Source organism: Corythoichthys intestinalis, chromosome 5 (assembly GCF_030265065.1).
Source record: "Corythoichthys intestinalis isolate RoL2023-P3 chromosome 5, ASM3026506v1, whole genome shotgun sequence".
NCBI classification, from domain to species: domain Eukaryota; kingdom Metazoa; phylum Chordata; class Actinopteri; order Syngnathiformes; family Syngnathidae; genus Corythoichthys; species Corythoichthys intestinalis.
Window position 1 is genome coordinate 27,147,501 of NC_080399.1, and position 15,948 is coordinate 27,163,448.

At 39.5% G+C, this 15,948-nt stretch overlaps 2 protein-coding genes and 1 long non-coding RNA gene across 4 annotated transcripts in view; 2 read left to right on the top strand and 1 right to left on the bottom strand.

The window, feature by feature from the left end:
* Positions 1-560, top strand: part of LOC130916044 (uncharacterized) — a 14,991-nt gene extending 14,431 nt beyond the window's left edge. The window contains exon 3 of the long non-coding RNA XR_009063218.1: positions 1-560. This exon is cut by the window's left edge and continues 200 nt beyond it. This is a non-coding gene — a long non-coding RNA (uncharacterized LOC130916044).
* A 451-nt stretch (positions 561-1,011) lies between these two features.
* Positions 1,012-9,241, bottom strand: samm50 (SAMM50 sorting and assembly machinery component). Its single transcript, XM_057836409.1, has 15 exons — positions 8,793-9,241; positions 6,518-6,628; positions 6,343-6,444; positions 6,178-6,265; positions 3,703-3,809; positions 3,493-3,623; positions 3,278-3,365; positions 3,070-3,198; positions 2,775-2,846; positions 2,598-2,684; positions 2,350-2,420; positions 2,003-2,070; positions 1,773-1,919; positions 1,402-1,543; positions 1,012-1,186 (listed from the first exon to the last, which is right to left on the bottom strand). The coding sequence occupies exons 1-15, from the start codon at positions 8,811-8,813 to the stop codon at positions 1,141-1,143; spliced, it is 1,410 nt and encodes a 469-aa protein (XP_057692392.1). The 5' UTR covers positions 8,814-9,241; the 3' UTR covers positions 1,012-1,140.
* Positions 9,242-9,741: 500 nt separating this feature from the next.
* On the top strand, positions 9,742-15,733 carry LOC130916425 (uncharacterized). 2 transcript variants are annotated; one of them, XM_057837140.1, is made up of 8 exons: positions 9,742-10,269; positions 11,077-11,166; positions 11,379-11,918; positions 12,003-12,189; positions 12,283-12,404; positions 12,776-13,004; positions 14,102-14,248; positions 14,364-15,733. In XM_057837140.1, exons 1-8 carry the CDS (start codon positions 9,988-9,990, stop codon positions 14,552-14,554), a joined length of 1,788 nt encoding a protein of 595 aa, XP_057693123.1. In that variant the 5' UTR covers positions 9,742-9,987; the 3' UTR covers positions 14,555-15,733. The 2 variants fall into 2 exon arrangements, with proteins under 2 accessions (XP_057693123.1, XP_057693124.1); XM_057837141.1 differs by lacking the exon at positions 11,379-11,918.
* The last annotated feature ends 215 nt before the right edge of the window (positions 15,734-15,948 follow it).

Below are 15,948 nucleotides of genomic sequence, written 5' to 3' on the forward strand. Positions count from 1 at the left end.
GGAGTACAATGTTACTTGGATGACATTCTCTGCACTGGTCTCAACGACGAGGAGCATCTTCGCAACCTGGATGGTGTCTTAAAAAGGCGATTTGACAGTTCGGGGTCGTCCCAAATTGCACTTTTCACTTGTGAAGACGAAATTGGTTCAACATTTCGGAAATAGAATATGTCCACTGAGGTTGGTCATGTTTAGTGACAGGAAGCGGCAACCTCCAAAGTCTATCAGTGTTGCAATGCAAATCAGATTTACGATACTTGATGTCGTATGATTGCTGGGGCCAACCCAGGACACGCTGGAGAGATTATAGCTCTCGGCTAGCCTGGGAACACCTTGGGATTCTCCCAGATGAGCTCGTGGAAGTGGCTGGGGAGAGGACTGTCTGGGCCTCTATGCTGAGGCTGCTGCCCCCGCGACCCGGATTCGGATAAGCGGGAGACGATGATGACGAGATGGTCTTGATGACCTTGCTTTTCCCAAGTGGATCCCGTCACTTTTGTACACCTTCTCTGGTACACATTTTGCTTTATAACTGCCATTTAATAAAAATAGACAGTACACTGGTTTACTTCAACTCTGTATATTTACATCTTTATGGTGTGGTGTGTTGTCTTTGGTTTTTGATGAAAACTGAAAAAATACTCATTAAAGACTGATACCTGCAAAATATCCTTTGCAAAATGTGAATTAAAGGTGCATGCCATGATTTATTCTGTTGCATGAATGGAAAGGCAAGAGGCTGGTGCATGTCGACTACGCACCTTGTCATCCAGTGGAAGAGTATTGAATTGTTCCTTCACTGGCATAGGCATTCATTTTTACTGATTGATATCAGAAAAACAGAAAAAAATGATTATGATAATCTCACTCAGAACACTTATTTCAGAATAAGAGCACAGGAAAAAATGTACAGTATGTCTTTAGGTATGTAGCTTACAGTAAATTACCTTGGTAATTATTTGTGGCAGCTTAATAAATTGTCGAGCTAGGCAATGATTAAAAAACAATGGGGCAACAGTATTTCAGTGCAAACACGTTTATTATTGAAGTGATGAGTTGCAAACAAACATCCACTACAAGCATCTTCCCTTTCAACAACCTAGTTGTGCCGCTCCTGTTGAAAAGACTTGAGACTTGGCTTCAGAGGAAGCGTATGCCTGCTCCAAACTGAACTCCATCACATATCCTGAAAGTTTCAAAGTGAGAAATAAAACAATACATTCATATTTTAATATACCTGCCAGGTTCTGATATCGCATCTGTGAGTGAAAACAGAGAAGCTAATTAACATAATCATGTCCATAATGACAAACCCCATAACTTTCTTCTTTATCCTGTATCGTCTGTTTAAAAACAAAAAACTTTGAAATTCTGTGTTGAATGATCCAGTAGCAGCTTTACCTGTCTCCACTCTGTACTCCCATGGGAATGCAGTAGTTCAACTCCAGTCTGGCAATGTTTCCCAAACGCAACACTATGCCAAGTCCATATGACCATCGGATGCACTCTGCCAGTTTCTTCAAGTGTGCTTGAGGGCCCTCCCCTAAACATGAGAAACACAATGCTCCATTTGATCATTTTTGGAATAATGCGTTGACTTAATTTTGACACACATCTGCTTGTTGCAGCTGAACCGCCACCATATTTTCTAGATTATCGGTCAAGGTCTGCCTTGAAAAAAAAAATGAAATAATGAAAATCTAATTATCACTTACAAAGTATAACTGCCGCTATCATAGAACCTTTATTAACTACAGGCAAAGTTAACTCACCATAGTTTAGGTTACAAAGGTTCCCAGCGTTGAGGAAGAAATGTGTTCGGAAAAGGTCGCCGAAACCCCCCCTGCCTGGTCGGAAGGGCAGCGGAGTATACAGGTGAAGGCCTCCCGCCCAGTAGGCCTCTCCTCCAAGATAATCACCTTGGGTACCAATGATAACGATAGACAGAGTTAAAATATACTCAAATAAGCATCAAAGGAACCAGAGAAGTCAACAACTTTACCTTCACTTTGTGGACCCATGCTGTACATGCTAAAACCTCGAATACTGGTAGGGCCACCCAGATAGAATCTGGAGGGACGATACAGAAAAAGGTGATGATATATTTAGACCGGTAACTCCCATTTACTGCAGGTAATTTGTTCCAGACCGACCAAAAATACACAGTATTAAAGACTATCATTTTTTTATATCGTTGAAAAAGTTTAAAAAGAGTATCATTCTTGTACTCTATTCCTGATCTACTGCGGGTATAGCATGGGCTCAAATTTTGAGGATTTGTAATGAAAAACTGATGCGCCCCCCCCCCCCTTCCTCACATTTTACATTTAAAAAGAAAATAGTGTGTACCTATCTGCTATGCTTGTCGGCTTGTCACCAATAGGCAGCAGCAAACCACCCCACAAGGAAGCAGACAGAACCTGAAAGAGGAAAAAATAAGTGTTGAAGAAAATTCTATTCAAAAAAAGAAAAAAAGAGGTTTTATACAGGCTCTATTGATTTAAACATTTATTAACTAAATAATTTTTCTTTGTAACTAAAAAGTCATGCATTACTCTTAAATTTAAAGTTCACAAACAAACATGTGCAAATCTCACAGAGTCCCAGAAAAGGCTTTTATTGAGCTGGATCTCAAAGTCCTCCTTCAGAAAACTGGCATCTCCACCAGTATAACCGGCAAGCTCCTGCACATTACATCATAACACAAAATACTCCATAAATTCATTATTTATTAAACCTTTGCATTAACTCTTGGTAACACAGTTACAACCCACCTGGTGTATTTTCAACAGGCCACCTTTTCTTGGCAAGATAGAAGAGTTTCTGGTGTCGATCACCATAGCATGCTGGGGGAGAGATATTTGACATTTTTCGAAAGCTGATCCTTCATTATCTGAGGATATTCTAAAATTGTTCGTAAAGTACGAACTAACATATTTAAACACAAATTACTGTGTATGTACACTTGGTAAGCAAGGCTCAAAGTCTGTTCGCACGTGAGCAGTTTTTGTTCAGGTAAGATAGAAAACATTGATGTCATGTGGTAACAAGGAATTAAAGCCAAAATACCGCAAGTGACGACTTGAGGGAATGTCCACTCTCTTCCCGGACAGCAAAGGAAGCAGTGCGAGCAAGGCATCCCAAATCTCTCCAGACCCCTTCCCACTTCAGAGTTTGGTTAGTCTTCCACACCGGAAACTAGGCAACGATGGACAGCATAAGGTAACATGCCTTTCATTGATGAGAATATCAATCACGCAGATGTTCAGTCGTTTACGTTCAGCTCAGCAGAGATGCCCCGATCTGTCTCCCTCAGCGAACTCCAAGGAAACTGACCGGTTACTTTGTAGGCGTTGAGCGTGATGCTGGACAATGGGCAAACAAAGAGGGGGAGATTCACAATTTTAACTGTACGGAATATATAATGGAAAATCCTGATCATGGAATCCATCCATTAGCACTATTAATAAAAAATAGTTATGTGATTCTTACTTGCGTTCAAAGTTTCCCACTTGAGGTTTGAAAAACGAAAGACCGTAGGAAGTCTCTTTGGTGCCATACGAAAACTGAAAAGTGAGCTTTTCAGCTCGGCCAAATACATTGGGCAACTTCATACCTAGCACCTGCCGTGAAATGTTATTTTACCATCATTTAGTATGGGCAACTAAAACAAAGTTGTTGTTCATCCATTTGAGCACTCACCATACTTCCTTCATTGTTCCCGACCATTGTGTTGTAACTGCCAGTCATCCGCCTCAGTTCGGTGACCTCGAATGTCACATCGAGGCCATTGGGAAGAGCATCATCACCTTAAATACAAGTACGGACACCTCCGTCAACACCGTAATGGACCCTTTAATTCAAATTGAATTAGTAATGTTATTGGTCCATTTGTGGATCAAACAACTGTTTAGCTCTTGTATACGGGGTTTGTACAGGTACTTGAAATCCTTGGATTTTACGGTCCTGTTTTCAAGGTTTGAAAAATGCTTGAATTTTGCAAAATGTCCTTTAAAATGCTTGGAAGTGTTAGGCAAACAACATTTATCAGCAACCTGTCAAAATATATAAATTATTAAATGAAGGGAAATACATTTGCTTCACTGCTGCTACACAGTCATTCTGAAGTTGCTTTCCTTTGATGCTCCACGTCACATCGAGTAGAGTGCATTTGAGCCCGTGTGTGAGTGGTTTGGAGTAGAGCTGTCTCGACTAGTCAACGACGTCGATGACGTAAATGCGTCGACGGGCAAAACATACCGTCGACGGGCTAAAAAAAAATTACATGCGGATAAAGTTTAGAATGGCGGGCGCTCGCGATGCAAGCGGAGAAAGCGGCATAAAACCAAAAAAGCGGACCAGAATGGCCAGAGCCTGGAATTATTTTAAGGAAAATATGGAGGGTGTCACTGTGTGTACTCTTTGCCAAGCTGAGCTCACATACCACGGTAGCACGTCGGCTATGAACGAACGCTTGAAGCGCCGTCACCCAGGTGTAATTTTGGAAGACAACAAGAAACAACATGCTAGCGGATTGTAAGTCCATACAACTTTCTAACGATTTTTTAAAATTGAAGTTGTATTTATGTGCGTCGTATCAACGTGCATCATTAAGTTTTTTCCCCACGTACGTGTACTTCACGTTTTTAATCTACTCTGCTGCTGCTCCCGAAAGCTGTAGATCTCCACATCTCTGTGCACGGCATGCAGATTGTATTTATTAGGATCATGGAAGCTCCCACTTGGGGGGGTATATATATATATATATATATATATATATTAGGGCTGTCAAATTTATCGCATTAACGGGCAGTAATTAATTTTTAAAATTAATGACGTTAAAATATTTAACGCATTTAACGCATGAGCAGAACGCCCCACTCACGCATTGCCGCAAACAATCAACAATGGCGCTGTTCTACATATATGTATACAAATCTAAGAGGCTGCGTGAAGTGAATGGAGTAGACACGAGCATTCATTAGAGCCATGCCTCTATCTGGCATAAGCTTTGACATCTCTTCCACAACAACTATATCTACTGTGGGAAGCAATGTGGGGAAGAATTACAGGAGTTGGTCTTTTTCTTAACACCCTGTAATGTGGCCAACGCGGAGAAGATACACCATTTGCAGCCACCACACACAGTCATGGTTGGCCCACTTCCCATCATGCATTTGGGCAGAACAGTTAAGTCGCTACAGTATCATTTACTGAAAGCTCAACAAATACACTAGATGGCAATATTTAGTCACAATATACGAACTCACATTTATCCTTTAAGAATTACAGATCTTTCTATCCGTGGATCCCTTTCACAGAAAGAATGTTAATAATGTTTTACAGTATATATAAGATTAGTCGACTAATCGTAAAAATAGTCGGCTGACTAATTGGGAGGAAATTAGTCGTTTGGGACAGCCCTAGTTTGGAGTTTAATCAAGCAAACGGTATTCAAATAAAGTACGGTAGTATTTCAATGCATAGATGTCTATTTTCTGTTGTTTAGTACAATACTTTTATAGCACAATCCCTTCTTTTTGGCACATTTTTTGGCGACTTCCACACCCCTTCTGCCAGTCACCATTTAATCTAGCTGGGAGCCACTTCGCTCAGCTTTGTCGCAGCTAGGACTCGGCCGTGACTTGTGTATCTCCGTCCACTGAACAGAATGCTGTGACAACACCAGCACCTCTGCTTTCGGACGCATTCAGAGTTCGCCACAAAACGCTCACTGCCGCCAGGAACGCACCCTCCAATGGGGTTTCAGAATCAGCACCTTTCAGACTAAATTTCTCGAGCATTCGGAGTCTTGGAACATTTTGGAAGATGTTTGTGTACTTGTGAGGAGGCACCATATTTTATTTCCGCCTGATTGTAAAAAACAAAACAAAAAACATTTGTATATTGTTTAAAAGGTACTGGAAAAACTGGAAAATTTGTCTTGTTGAAAGTCCTTAAAAAGTGCTGGAATTTGGTCATGAAAGAGGTGAATGAACGCTCTGTATAGAAGACAGCAAGTTGCGCAAAAAGTAAGTAACAAGTGCACTGAAAAGATTAGATAAAATTAAATATACCTGAACAGGGTATAAAGCATTTAGATTAATCCAGAGATTTTACCTCAAAATCCTGAATGTACTGTGATTGTGCATAATCTCTCTCAAGTGGCTGATTTACCTCTAGAGGTGTCAATAACAACTTCCACTTTTCGGAAGATTCCAAGACGGAGTAGCTTCTGCCTGGCTTCATGGGATCTTTTCATCACCTAAAACATCATCACAGTAAGGAAGTCATTCATGGCAGAGGAGTTTAACTTTGTGGTATATGTTTTACAGTGCATACGTCAATTAAATTCTTTGCACGGAAAACATCTGAGATCTCATAAGAAAGCAGGTCTTCCTTGGTCCTTCCAAGCCCGTCTATGTGCACACGCTGGACTACCACCTTTGAATATTGACGAAACACAAGCAATTAATCATTTCACAAGGACAGTTTGTAGCATGTTTGCAGATCTTACATCCTTGTTTTCTAGAATTTCCTGTTTGGGCTCCTGCTCAATATCAGGAGGCTCGATGTCATCGGCATGAACTCCCAGCTCAGGACCCTGCATGGGCAGAGGGTCCAGGCTCTGCAACACCACATTACAGAAAGACAAACCATAAGACAGTTTTCTATAGTAAATCTACATATACTTTCTGATTCAAATGAACTGATTAAATCAATTTCCTTTTATCAGCGAGTAGAGCAAAGGTCTCCACAGAGTCAAAACAGTGATTATTGTCGAAGTACTGCAAACTAAATAATGCAATTTCTGCAGAAATTGTGGGTAAATGCTGCACAGCTGTCACTGACATGAAGTGATGTGGAGTTAATTGTAGAATGGGGTGTAAAGTTGTAACAAAGCCTGTTGCGATATGCAATAAGTCAAATTATCGCACGGTAAATAAAAATGAGGGTGGTAATTTTCCCGGTCGCGATATATCGCCGCGTGCGTGCATTCATACGTACATATGTGCATGCGTGTGCTGCGTGCACTCGGCACACGTGCGTGTTGATTACATATGAGACTCCAGTAGCTTTCATATATTTATTGGCCATCAACAGTCATATAATTAAAGTTCAGACATACAAAATAGGGAAACAATTCTATATTAAACATTGTAAAACGTTAGCATTGCGACATTGAGGCTAATGGATGAGGCTAATGGAAAAAAGACAATGTACTAACCACTTTCGTCTGCTATAAAACATTGACAGTCTTCTACACAACGCAAAATTGAGGTTAAAAGGTGACACATCCAACATGAAAACTCGCTGGATTAAAGAATTTGCAAGCGATGCGAACAAAAGAAAAAAAAATATTACTGATACAACATGCATGACGAAAAAGAAGTGCATTTTGTTTTTGTTTCTTTTTACTGAGTGTAAAGCTTACGGTTCGTGGCTTAGCAAACAACATCTGCTGAACATTTCAAAATAAAAGCATGTCATGTTCAGATTTCTGGAGGCAATCACATGTACTTGAGATTCTACACTAAGAATAAATTTAAAAAAGCACCCATTATGAAAAATCTTATTGGCAATGATTATATGATTTAATAAATGATAATAATTTGGCTTCAAATTTGTTGCATGCGCACTTTGCGGGACAAGATGATAGTCATTTTGGATCGAATTAACACTTTTAATGGGCTCTAATTGGCAGACAACAAAAATTACAGTGGGTTTCTCACCTATTTCATATTCAGCACCTAACTAGCTTTAAAATGACTCATTACGCATTGTGTGTTTATTTTAATATTTATAAATTTTAATATAGTTTTTTTTAAATTTAAGAATAACAATTTATTGCAGTTCAATAGGTGATTTATTAGGATTTATTGTAACATTGTAACTATATTCGTGGTTGAATAGGTCAAAAAAAAAAAAAAAAAAAAACAGGCAATAATATCGCCTATCGCAATAATGTATGAGACAATATATTGCGTCCTAAAATTTGTTATCACAACAGGCCTAGTTGTAACTATTAGAATATGTCAAGGAATGTGAAAATAGGGTGTGAATGTCAAATATCTTCATTTTGGAACATGCTAATGTTCAGTAAATGTCCTGAATTAGATTTTTTTTTTTTTAAAGATGATGAACGGCTTGAGAAATGAGTAAGTTAAAAACATTGCAGAAAGATAAACATGGGAAATAAAATAAATAAAGAATATTGTGCTTCAGGACTCATAACATCAATAAGAATTAACCATTGTTAAAGTCCTCAGCAAAGCATTGCTATTTGTGTGGTATTTTTACCTCTCTTTTAGATGCAAAAGGACAACGAATTATAAATCAATTCATGACTAATCGATTACCATATTACAGGGTTAGAATGATAACTAATTGCAACATACAGTTTGGCCGTGTGTGGCCTAATAAATTGTCCAGGTAGTGTAAAGTACAGTACATCCCCATAATTAGATTTTATCGAGATCAAAAATGTGATGGACAACAATAAAGAATCACAGTGTTAGGAGGAAAGCGAGCTGACATCTTAAATTAGACTTAGCCAAACAACCTAAGCAATTAAAATAAAGTCTTAAGTGTACAGCAGAGACTAAATGCGGTAAAAGAAGCGAACATATGCATATTTTGTTTGTAAATGAGCGTGGAGATTGGTCCCCCAATGGCCACTGTTTCGTTGAAGGGTGGACACTGTCACCGCGGGCCTCCCTTTTCTCCTTAGCGGCCACGTACGCCGAGAGGTCAAACGGCAGAAACAACACCTTTTGGTAACTCTTTCTTACCCTGGCGTGGACGGTGCCCATGCTGGGATCCACGCGACGGCGGCTCGGTGAAAAACGGTGACTGTTGCGAAAGGAAAAGACGCAGAAAGCAAACACCAAAGACTAAGCAGAGACAGGAGAAAGGGCTTCACGTAAGGAGGCGGCCATGTCACTTCCGGAAGTTGGCTTGGCCACGCCTACCAAGAGGCGGCCATTGCTCGAAGTTCAGGATATTTGACATTAGACTTCATCTTTGAGTTGGGAGGGGGTCAATTAGTCTGTGGAGTTGATTTCAAATTATTTCGTATCGTTTGTTATTTAGTTTTTTTTTTTCTGGGCTCCGGAATGACTATGCTGATGCAAGTCGATGTGGACACTGTGGAGTGACGAGTGGTCGGATGGCTTTGTAGTATGGAGGACCAAAGCTGCCAAAATTCAAAATAAAAATAAAAATAAATCAATCAATAAAAAGCAAAATAAAAATAAAAATAAATACAAAAATAAGAAATATGATACAAAAATTAAATATAAATACAAAAATAAATGTGGAAATAAGTAGCTAATTAAATAAAAGTAGAAATAAAAATGAATATATATTAAAAAAAAAAAAGAAATTACATTAAAAATGTAAGAATAAATACAACCTCCGTATTGTAAACGCTGCCTTTATTTTCGGTTTAACAAGACTTCGGCACACCCTGGAATGCGAGCTCTAACAACGCTGTGTATCTGCTAAACTGCCGTAAAGCAAGTGTCGCGAGTGCCGCAAATGTAAACAAAGTCAAATAAATTCAAAACGCAGCTCAATGTTCAAAAATCTCCTGCAGCCAAAACAATGTCGCACCAAACTGCCGTAATTCATTTAATTCTGCGGGTGTATCGCGTTTTAACAGAATTCACCGGCGGAATTTATGTTGGAACGTTGTGTAGTTCCCCGGGGGGAAGCATTTCTTTAAGGGAACAGCCGGAAATGTAGTTATATTCCGCGGGTTGCATGTCGGACAGACAATGTATTTTGTTGCAGCCTAAATGTCAATAAAACAACGCGGATTAGCTCCGTGGTTTGATACTCCGCCTCCGACTCCTTCCCTAGCTCGCCACACGGGACTATTTTTTTTATATGCGTTATGATACCACACTAGAGAGAAGTGCTACGGCCACTTGTCTTCACCTCAGTCTGCACTCTGCTGCCGAAGGTTAACGAAAGGAAGTCAACATGGTGAAATGTGCTTTTAAAGGTTGTGGAAAAATACAGAAGAAATACACAAAGGAAAGTTTCCACCGCTTCCCTGTGAAGAACGGGGAACTATATAAACTATGGTTACTAAATGCTGGATTAGACATACACACACCGGTGGAAAAAGGACTGAATATGAGAGTTTGCAGCGCGCATTTTGCAACAACCGATATTAGGAAAACGTTTTGTGGCTATTCTCTCCTGAAACCAAATGCTGTGCCTTCGACTGTCCAAACGTATTCAAGAGCTTCTGATAAACAGGTAAAAAAAAAAAATGGAAATATGTCGCATATACACTACTACTAGGTGTTGGTGTACTTGCACGCCAAAGGCGAGCTACTTGTCACGAACACGTGCATATTTCTGGTTCGTGTTTTTAAAATGGAAACAATGGTCAACTTTCAGATCACCATCCCAAATGCAGTAAATCATTCCAATTTGGGTTGGGTTCGATCTGCTTTCTACGTTCTCTTTATAAAACTGACATAGGCAAATGTGTTGAACATAACTTCAAGTATTATTTTATGTATCACAAGTGCCGGTGATGGCCACCTTTGAGCATTTGATTTAAAAACTTTGAAGTTACGTAATTTGCGGACTATAATCCTCTACGTTTTTTCCCTCATTTCAAATCCTGCTGCTTATAGTCCAGTGCTGCTTATTTGTTGGATGTATTGAACATGTGTCCAAGCTAGAGTTCTGTAATCTATATATAATATACTTTTGCTCTATCACATGATGATTTTGGCACTTTCTTTTTGAATCATCCTGTATTAAAGTATAATTTGTATATATAGTAAAAATTTAGTATCTCGAGGCCAGACCAAGTTTCATTTTTTTTGGGGGGGGGGAATCAAAACATTGTCACCCTACCTATAGTGAGTAGTTTTCTTCGTCCCACTCCCTTTCAGGCATTTATTCAAAATTTTGTCCTTTGTTTAATATCAGAACTGTATTTGTAAAAATGAATGTAACTGCCTGAAATGACATGGAAAAAAAAAAAATCAGCTATGTCTGTTGTATGATAGGCCTTACTAAGCCAAGCATTTGTTCATACTTGAAATATAGGTCATATCTGCTGTACCACAGTCCATGCCAGTGAAGAATACCACATCAACATCAGGCCAGCCGAGGACAATACAACCACCATCATCTCTAGTAAGAATTGCCACACGCCATTAGGGTTGGGAACCTTTATACATGGCTAATATAATTGCACTTTTATGATTTCAATACGCGAACGGTAGCAGAAGATGAACAACTGGACATGTGTTTTTGCACTTGTTGCACACCAGATAGATGAAGGCTTTATTCCACTGTCCAGCACCTCAAGCACTTCTGCTTCCTCTTTTCCTGATATACCGTTACAGATGAAAGATGCAGAATGGAAAGAACCAAAATGGATTGTCAATGAGTCCAAGTTAATGGAGTTGTTCAAAACATGCCATCAGTGTGGGGTTTTCATAGCAGAGGAGGACAGGAAAGTGACAACTTCCGGAACTCGCATACACATAGAGTGGAGCTGTCTAAATAATCACTATGGAGATTGGGAATCATGTCCCCAAGTGCGTGGGATGCCAGAAAATGACTTGTTGGTTGCCTCCTCAATCCTTTTTGTTGGATCAACCTTCACAGAAATATCAGATTGGGCTGAACTAATAAATATTCAAATCCCCAGAAAAACTACTTTTTACTCACTACAATCCACATACCTCATACCTGTTATAGAGCATGCATACCAGGAACATCATGAAGACATAATGAGAAGAATGAAATTACTGTCACTCGGTGGAGGGATTTCAATCCGTGGTGATGGGCGTTCTGATTGTCCAGGATTTAGTGCCAAGTACACAACGTATAGTTTCATGAGTGATAAAACCAAAGAAATAATCATGGTTGACCTAGTTCAGGTAATTTAGCACACACAAACAAATTAATAATACTATGTAATAATGGATTATACTTGCTCACTCAGTCCGACTGTCATTACCAAGGTTACAGAGGCAAGCAGCTCTCCAGCCATGGAGACACTCGGATTTCGGAGGGGCCTGGACCGTTTACTTCAGGCAGGAATTGGAGTGGATGTTCTCGCCACAGACCGTACTCCTTCCATAAGGAAGATCATGAGAGAGCGCTACCCTGGTATTGAGCATCGGCTCGATATTTGGCATGTTGCTAAAGGTAAGCCTAAAACTGTTGCAGGTTTCCTCACTTCAAGATGTCTAAATCCCATTTACTGTCTCATCACTTGCTTCTTTACCTTCTTTGTCTCAGGGATTAGGAAGAAATTGATGGCTGTGGCAAACGACAACAAAAACATTGATCTGCTGCCTTGGCTCAAATCCATCAACAATCATCTGTGGTGGTCATGGCAGACATGTGGTGGGGATTCAGAGGTAAAATCAAAGATATTTACATTATTCAAGGGAAGAAAAATTGAGCACACCCCATGTCTTCAAGTTGGAGAGGATGATGTTATAGCTTTGAGGTGCATTTTGCTCACACTATACAATATCAAATGCTGATGTTTTTGACAAAATACATTCATGAAAGGATTTGTAATTCTGTTTGGGTAAAAAAAAAAAAATGGCCAGTACTGTGCACCATGGCATAAAAACCTTCAAAGCAACACCCTGTACTTTATTGAAATTAAAATCCTACTTTTTTGTGCCTGACATTCAACCAGGATTTATTTTTCTTATGTGTGCAAAGCTAAAGGGCAGTGGCCAACCCATAGTGTTACCCTGTAAAACATGTGCTTTGTCAGGAATTGAAACGCCGCTGGACGTCCATCCTCTATCACATTTGTGGCATCCATCGGTGGGAAGAAGATGGGGTAGAGCGAACTTGCTACCACCACCAACTCAGTGCGGAAGAGCAGAGAAGGAAGAAATGGCTGCCAAAGGATTCCCCTGCATTCCAGACACTGTCTGACCATGTCTTGGACAAGAACCTTTTAAAAGATTTAAACCACATGACTCTCTTCAAACATACAGGTATGTTGTACTGCTGTCTAACTTTGTATATTTACTAGGGCTGTCAAAATTATCGCGTTAACGGGCGTTAATTAATTTTTAAAATTAATCACGTTAAAATATTTGACGCAATTAACGCAGATGCCCTGCTCAGAGATTTAAATCACAGTACACAGTGAAACGCTCACTTGTTGTGTTTTATGGAGTTTTGCCGCCCTCTGCTGGCGCTTGGGTGCAACTGATTTTATAGGCTTCAGCACCCATCAGCATTGTGTAAGTAATTATTGACATCAACAATGGCGGGCTACTAGTTTATTTTTTGATTGAAAATTTTATGAAAACGAAAACATTAAGAGGGGATTTATTGTTATAATAAACAAATAGTCCTTATGTACCGTATGTTGAATGTATATATCCATCTTGTGTCTTATCTTTCCATTCCAACAATAATTTACAGAAAAATATGACATATTTTATAGATGGTTTGAATTGCGATTAATTGCGATTAATTACGATTAATTAATTTTTAAGCTGTAATTAACTCGATTAAAAATTTTAATCGTTTGACAGCCCTAATATTTACCATTAGTTTTCTGTGTGCTTAGTTTGGTGCAGAGGTGGGCAAACTATTCCACAAAGGGCCGCAGTGGGTGCGGGTTTTTGTTGCAACCCGTTAAGAGGACACCTTTTCACCAATCTGCTGTTTTACAAGTGCAATCAGTCAATTGCAGTCAGGTGCTTCTCATTTCTGCTGAAACCTCATTGGTTAAACTATCTGTGCTGGGTCAGTTGGAACAAAGACCAGGACCCACTGCGGCCCTCGAGGAGCGGTTTGCCCACCCCTGCTTTAGTGACACCTACCTAGCTTGTAAGAAATAAAGGAATAAACCAAGTAATATCCAAGTTGTTTTTGAGGAAAGGGTTGAACAACGCTCTAATATAAGACAAAAAAAAAATACTTCTAAAACTTTTTGGCTGAACATAAATACTGTATTAGTTTTTTTTTTTTTTTTTTTTCCGATACTAGGGTTTGCCTTATTCCGTGGTGCGGTTGTGTCTATAGCACAGGCATATTATCATGACACATCTAACAAGCTACTTTTTACTGTGATCTGTAGGTGACCTGGAGGCATACCACAGTACGATGCTGAAGTACACCCAAAAGAGGCTCCAATTTGTCTATAACTCCATGAAGGCAAGGACACTCATGTCTGTTATGGACTACAATGAAAAAGTTAGGCGCCAGCAAGCGAGGAACGCCGATGGTAGGCTTACTCATAAGACATGGACCAAATTGAAATCTATCAACATTTGTCCCATTAACAATTGCACTCTAGCTTTCTTATCGTTTACATATCTCAATCAAATTGACTCTATTAGGGACTTTGAGATACAGCTTGGAGTTTCCAAAGCAAACAAAGAGATTGGTTGCCCGGGGGAGTTACGAGCCAACAACGCAGACATTCAAACAGACTTTGGTGGAGCGTGTCCTGGAAAGACTGCAGGATTCATCAGTGAAGCTTGCCGAACCAGACTTTGATTTCAAGCCTCCAACTACTGTTCCTAGCTAGCTCGCCTAGCTCACCTGGTCAGCTCTACGCAATGGGATGGGAAACCAGTCCCAACGCAAGAGCCGTTATGATGATGATGATGATGAACTACTATTCCACCGAACATTCCAGGCATCGAAAGGCCTGATAAAGAAAGGCCTGTCAGTAGATTTAGAAAATAAGTAGGTTGACATGTTCCTTTTTTATCGATACTTCTGAATGTACCACAATAAAGCAACACACACATACTGTCTTATTTGTGAAATGTGATGGTTTAAAAGATGAAAAGTTTCTGGCTATGAAGGAGTTGTCCTGAGAACAATTGCAGAGAATCTTCAGCTTCCCTAAAACCATTGTAGTTCACAGTGACGTAAGGGTACTTGTCACAGATGCAGGAGATGATACACGATGGAAGAACACGTCGCTGGCCTCTTCCCAGATGTTTGCCTTTCAACGCCCACTCAAGAACAACCATATATGCCAACAATCGGAGTTGCCTAAAACAAGAAAACAATAATACAGGGTGATTCAACAAGAAAGTGGCAAAATCATCGTGTGATAGATCAAGAGTATAAATAATAAAAGTTACAGAACTCCATCTTGGACACATGTTCAATATACCCAACAAATAAGCACCCCTTGGGTATAAGGAGCAGAATTCAAAATGAGGGGGGAAAAGCGGCTTATAGTCCACAAATTATGTAACTTCAAGTTTTTAAATCAAGTGCTCAAAGGTGGCCATCACCGGCACTTGTAATACATTAAATAGTACTTGAAGTTCTGTTCAACACATTTGCCTATGTCAGAGTTTTGTAATGTTTTTCATTTTTGACATCGCGTGATGATTTAGGCACATTCTCGTAAATACAATACTGCTACTGCTTTTTATATTGACATCATGCTTTTACACTCATAATGCATTACTCTTGAGATGATATAACTGTTTTCCTGAAGTCGAACTAAGCTTAGAGTATACCGTAGGTGTTTTCATGATGAGACCATTACGAATATTCGCCCAGCATCAAAATAAGGCATGCAGGAATCGACTTACCTCATTGATAGCTGGCCATCTGGGCCTGCTGGCCTTGATTTTTTTCCCAGGTTATCTTGTCTACTAAGAAAAAAGTTTCTAGAACACCTTTGTTGAGAAGTGGTAAAAAGTCTTGGTGTTCACTTACAGTGGGGCAAATAAGTATTACATCAACCACCAATTGTGCAAGTTCTCCTACTTGAAAAGATTAGAGAGGCCTGTAATTGTCAACATGGGTAAACCTCAACCTTGAGAGACAGAATGTGGAAAAAAAAAACAAAATCACATTGTTTGATTAAAAAAAAAAAAAAATATTGGCAAATTAGAGTGGGAAATAAGTATTTGGTCACCTACAAACAAGCAAGATTTCTGAAAATCACTGCTC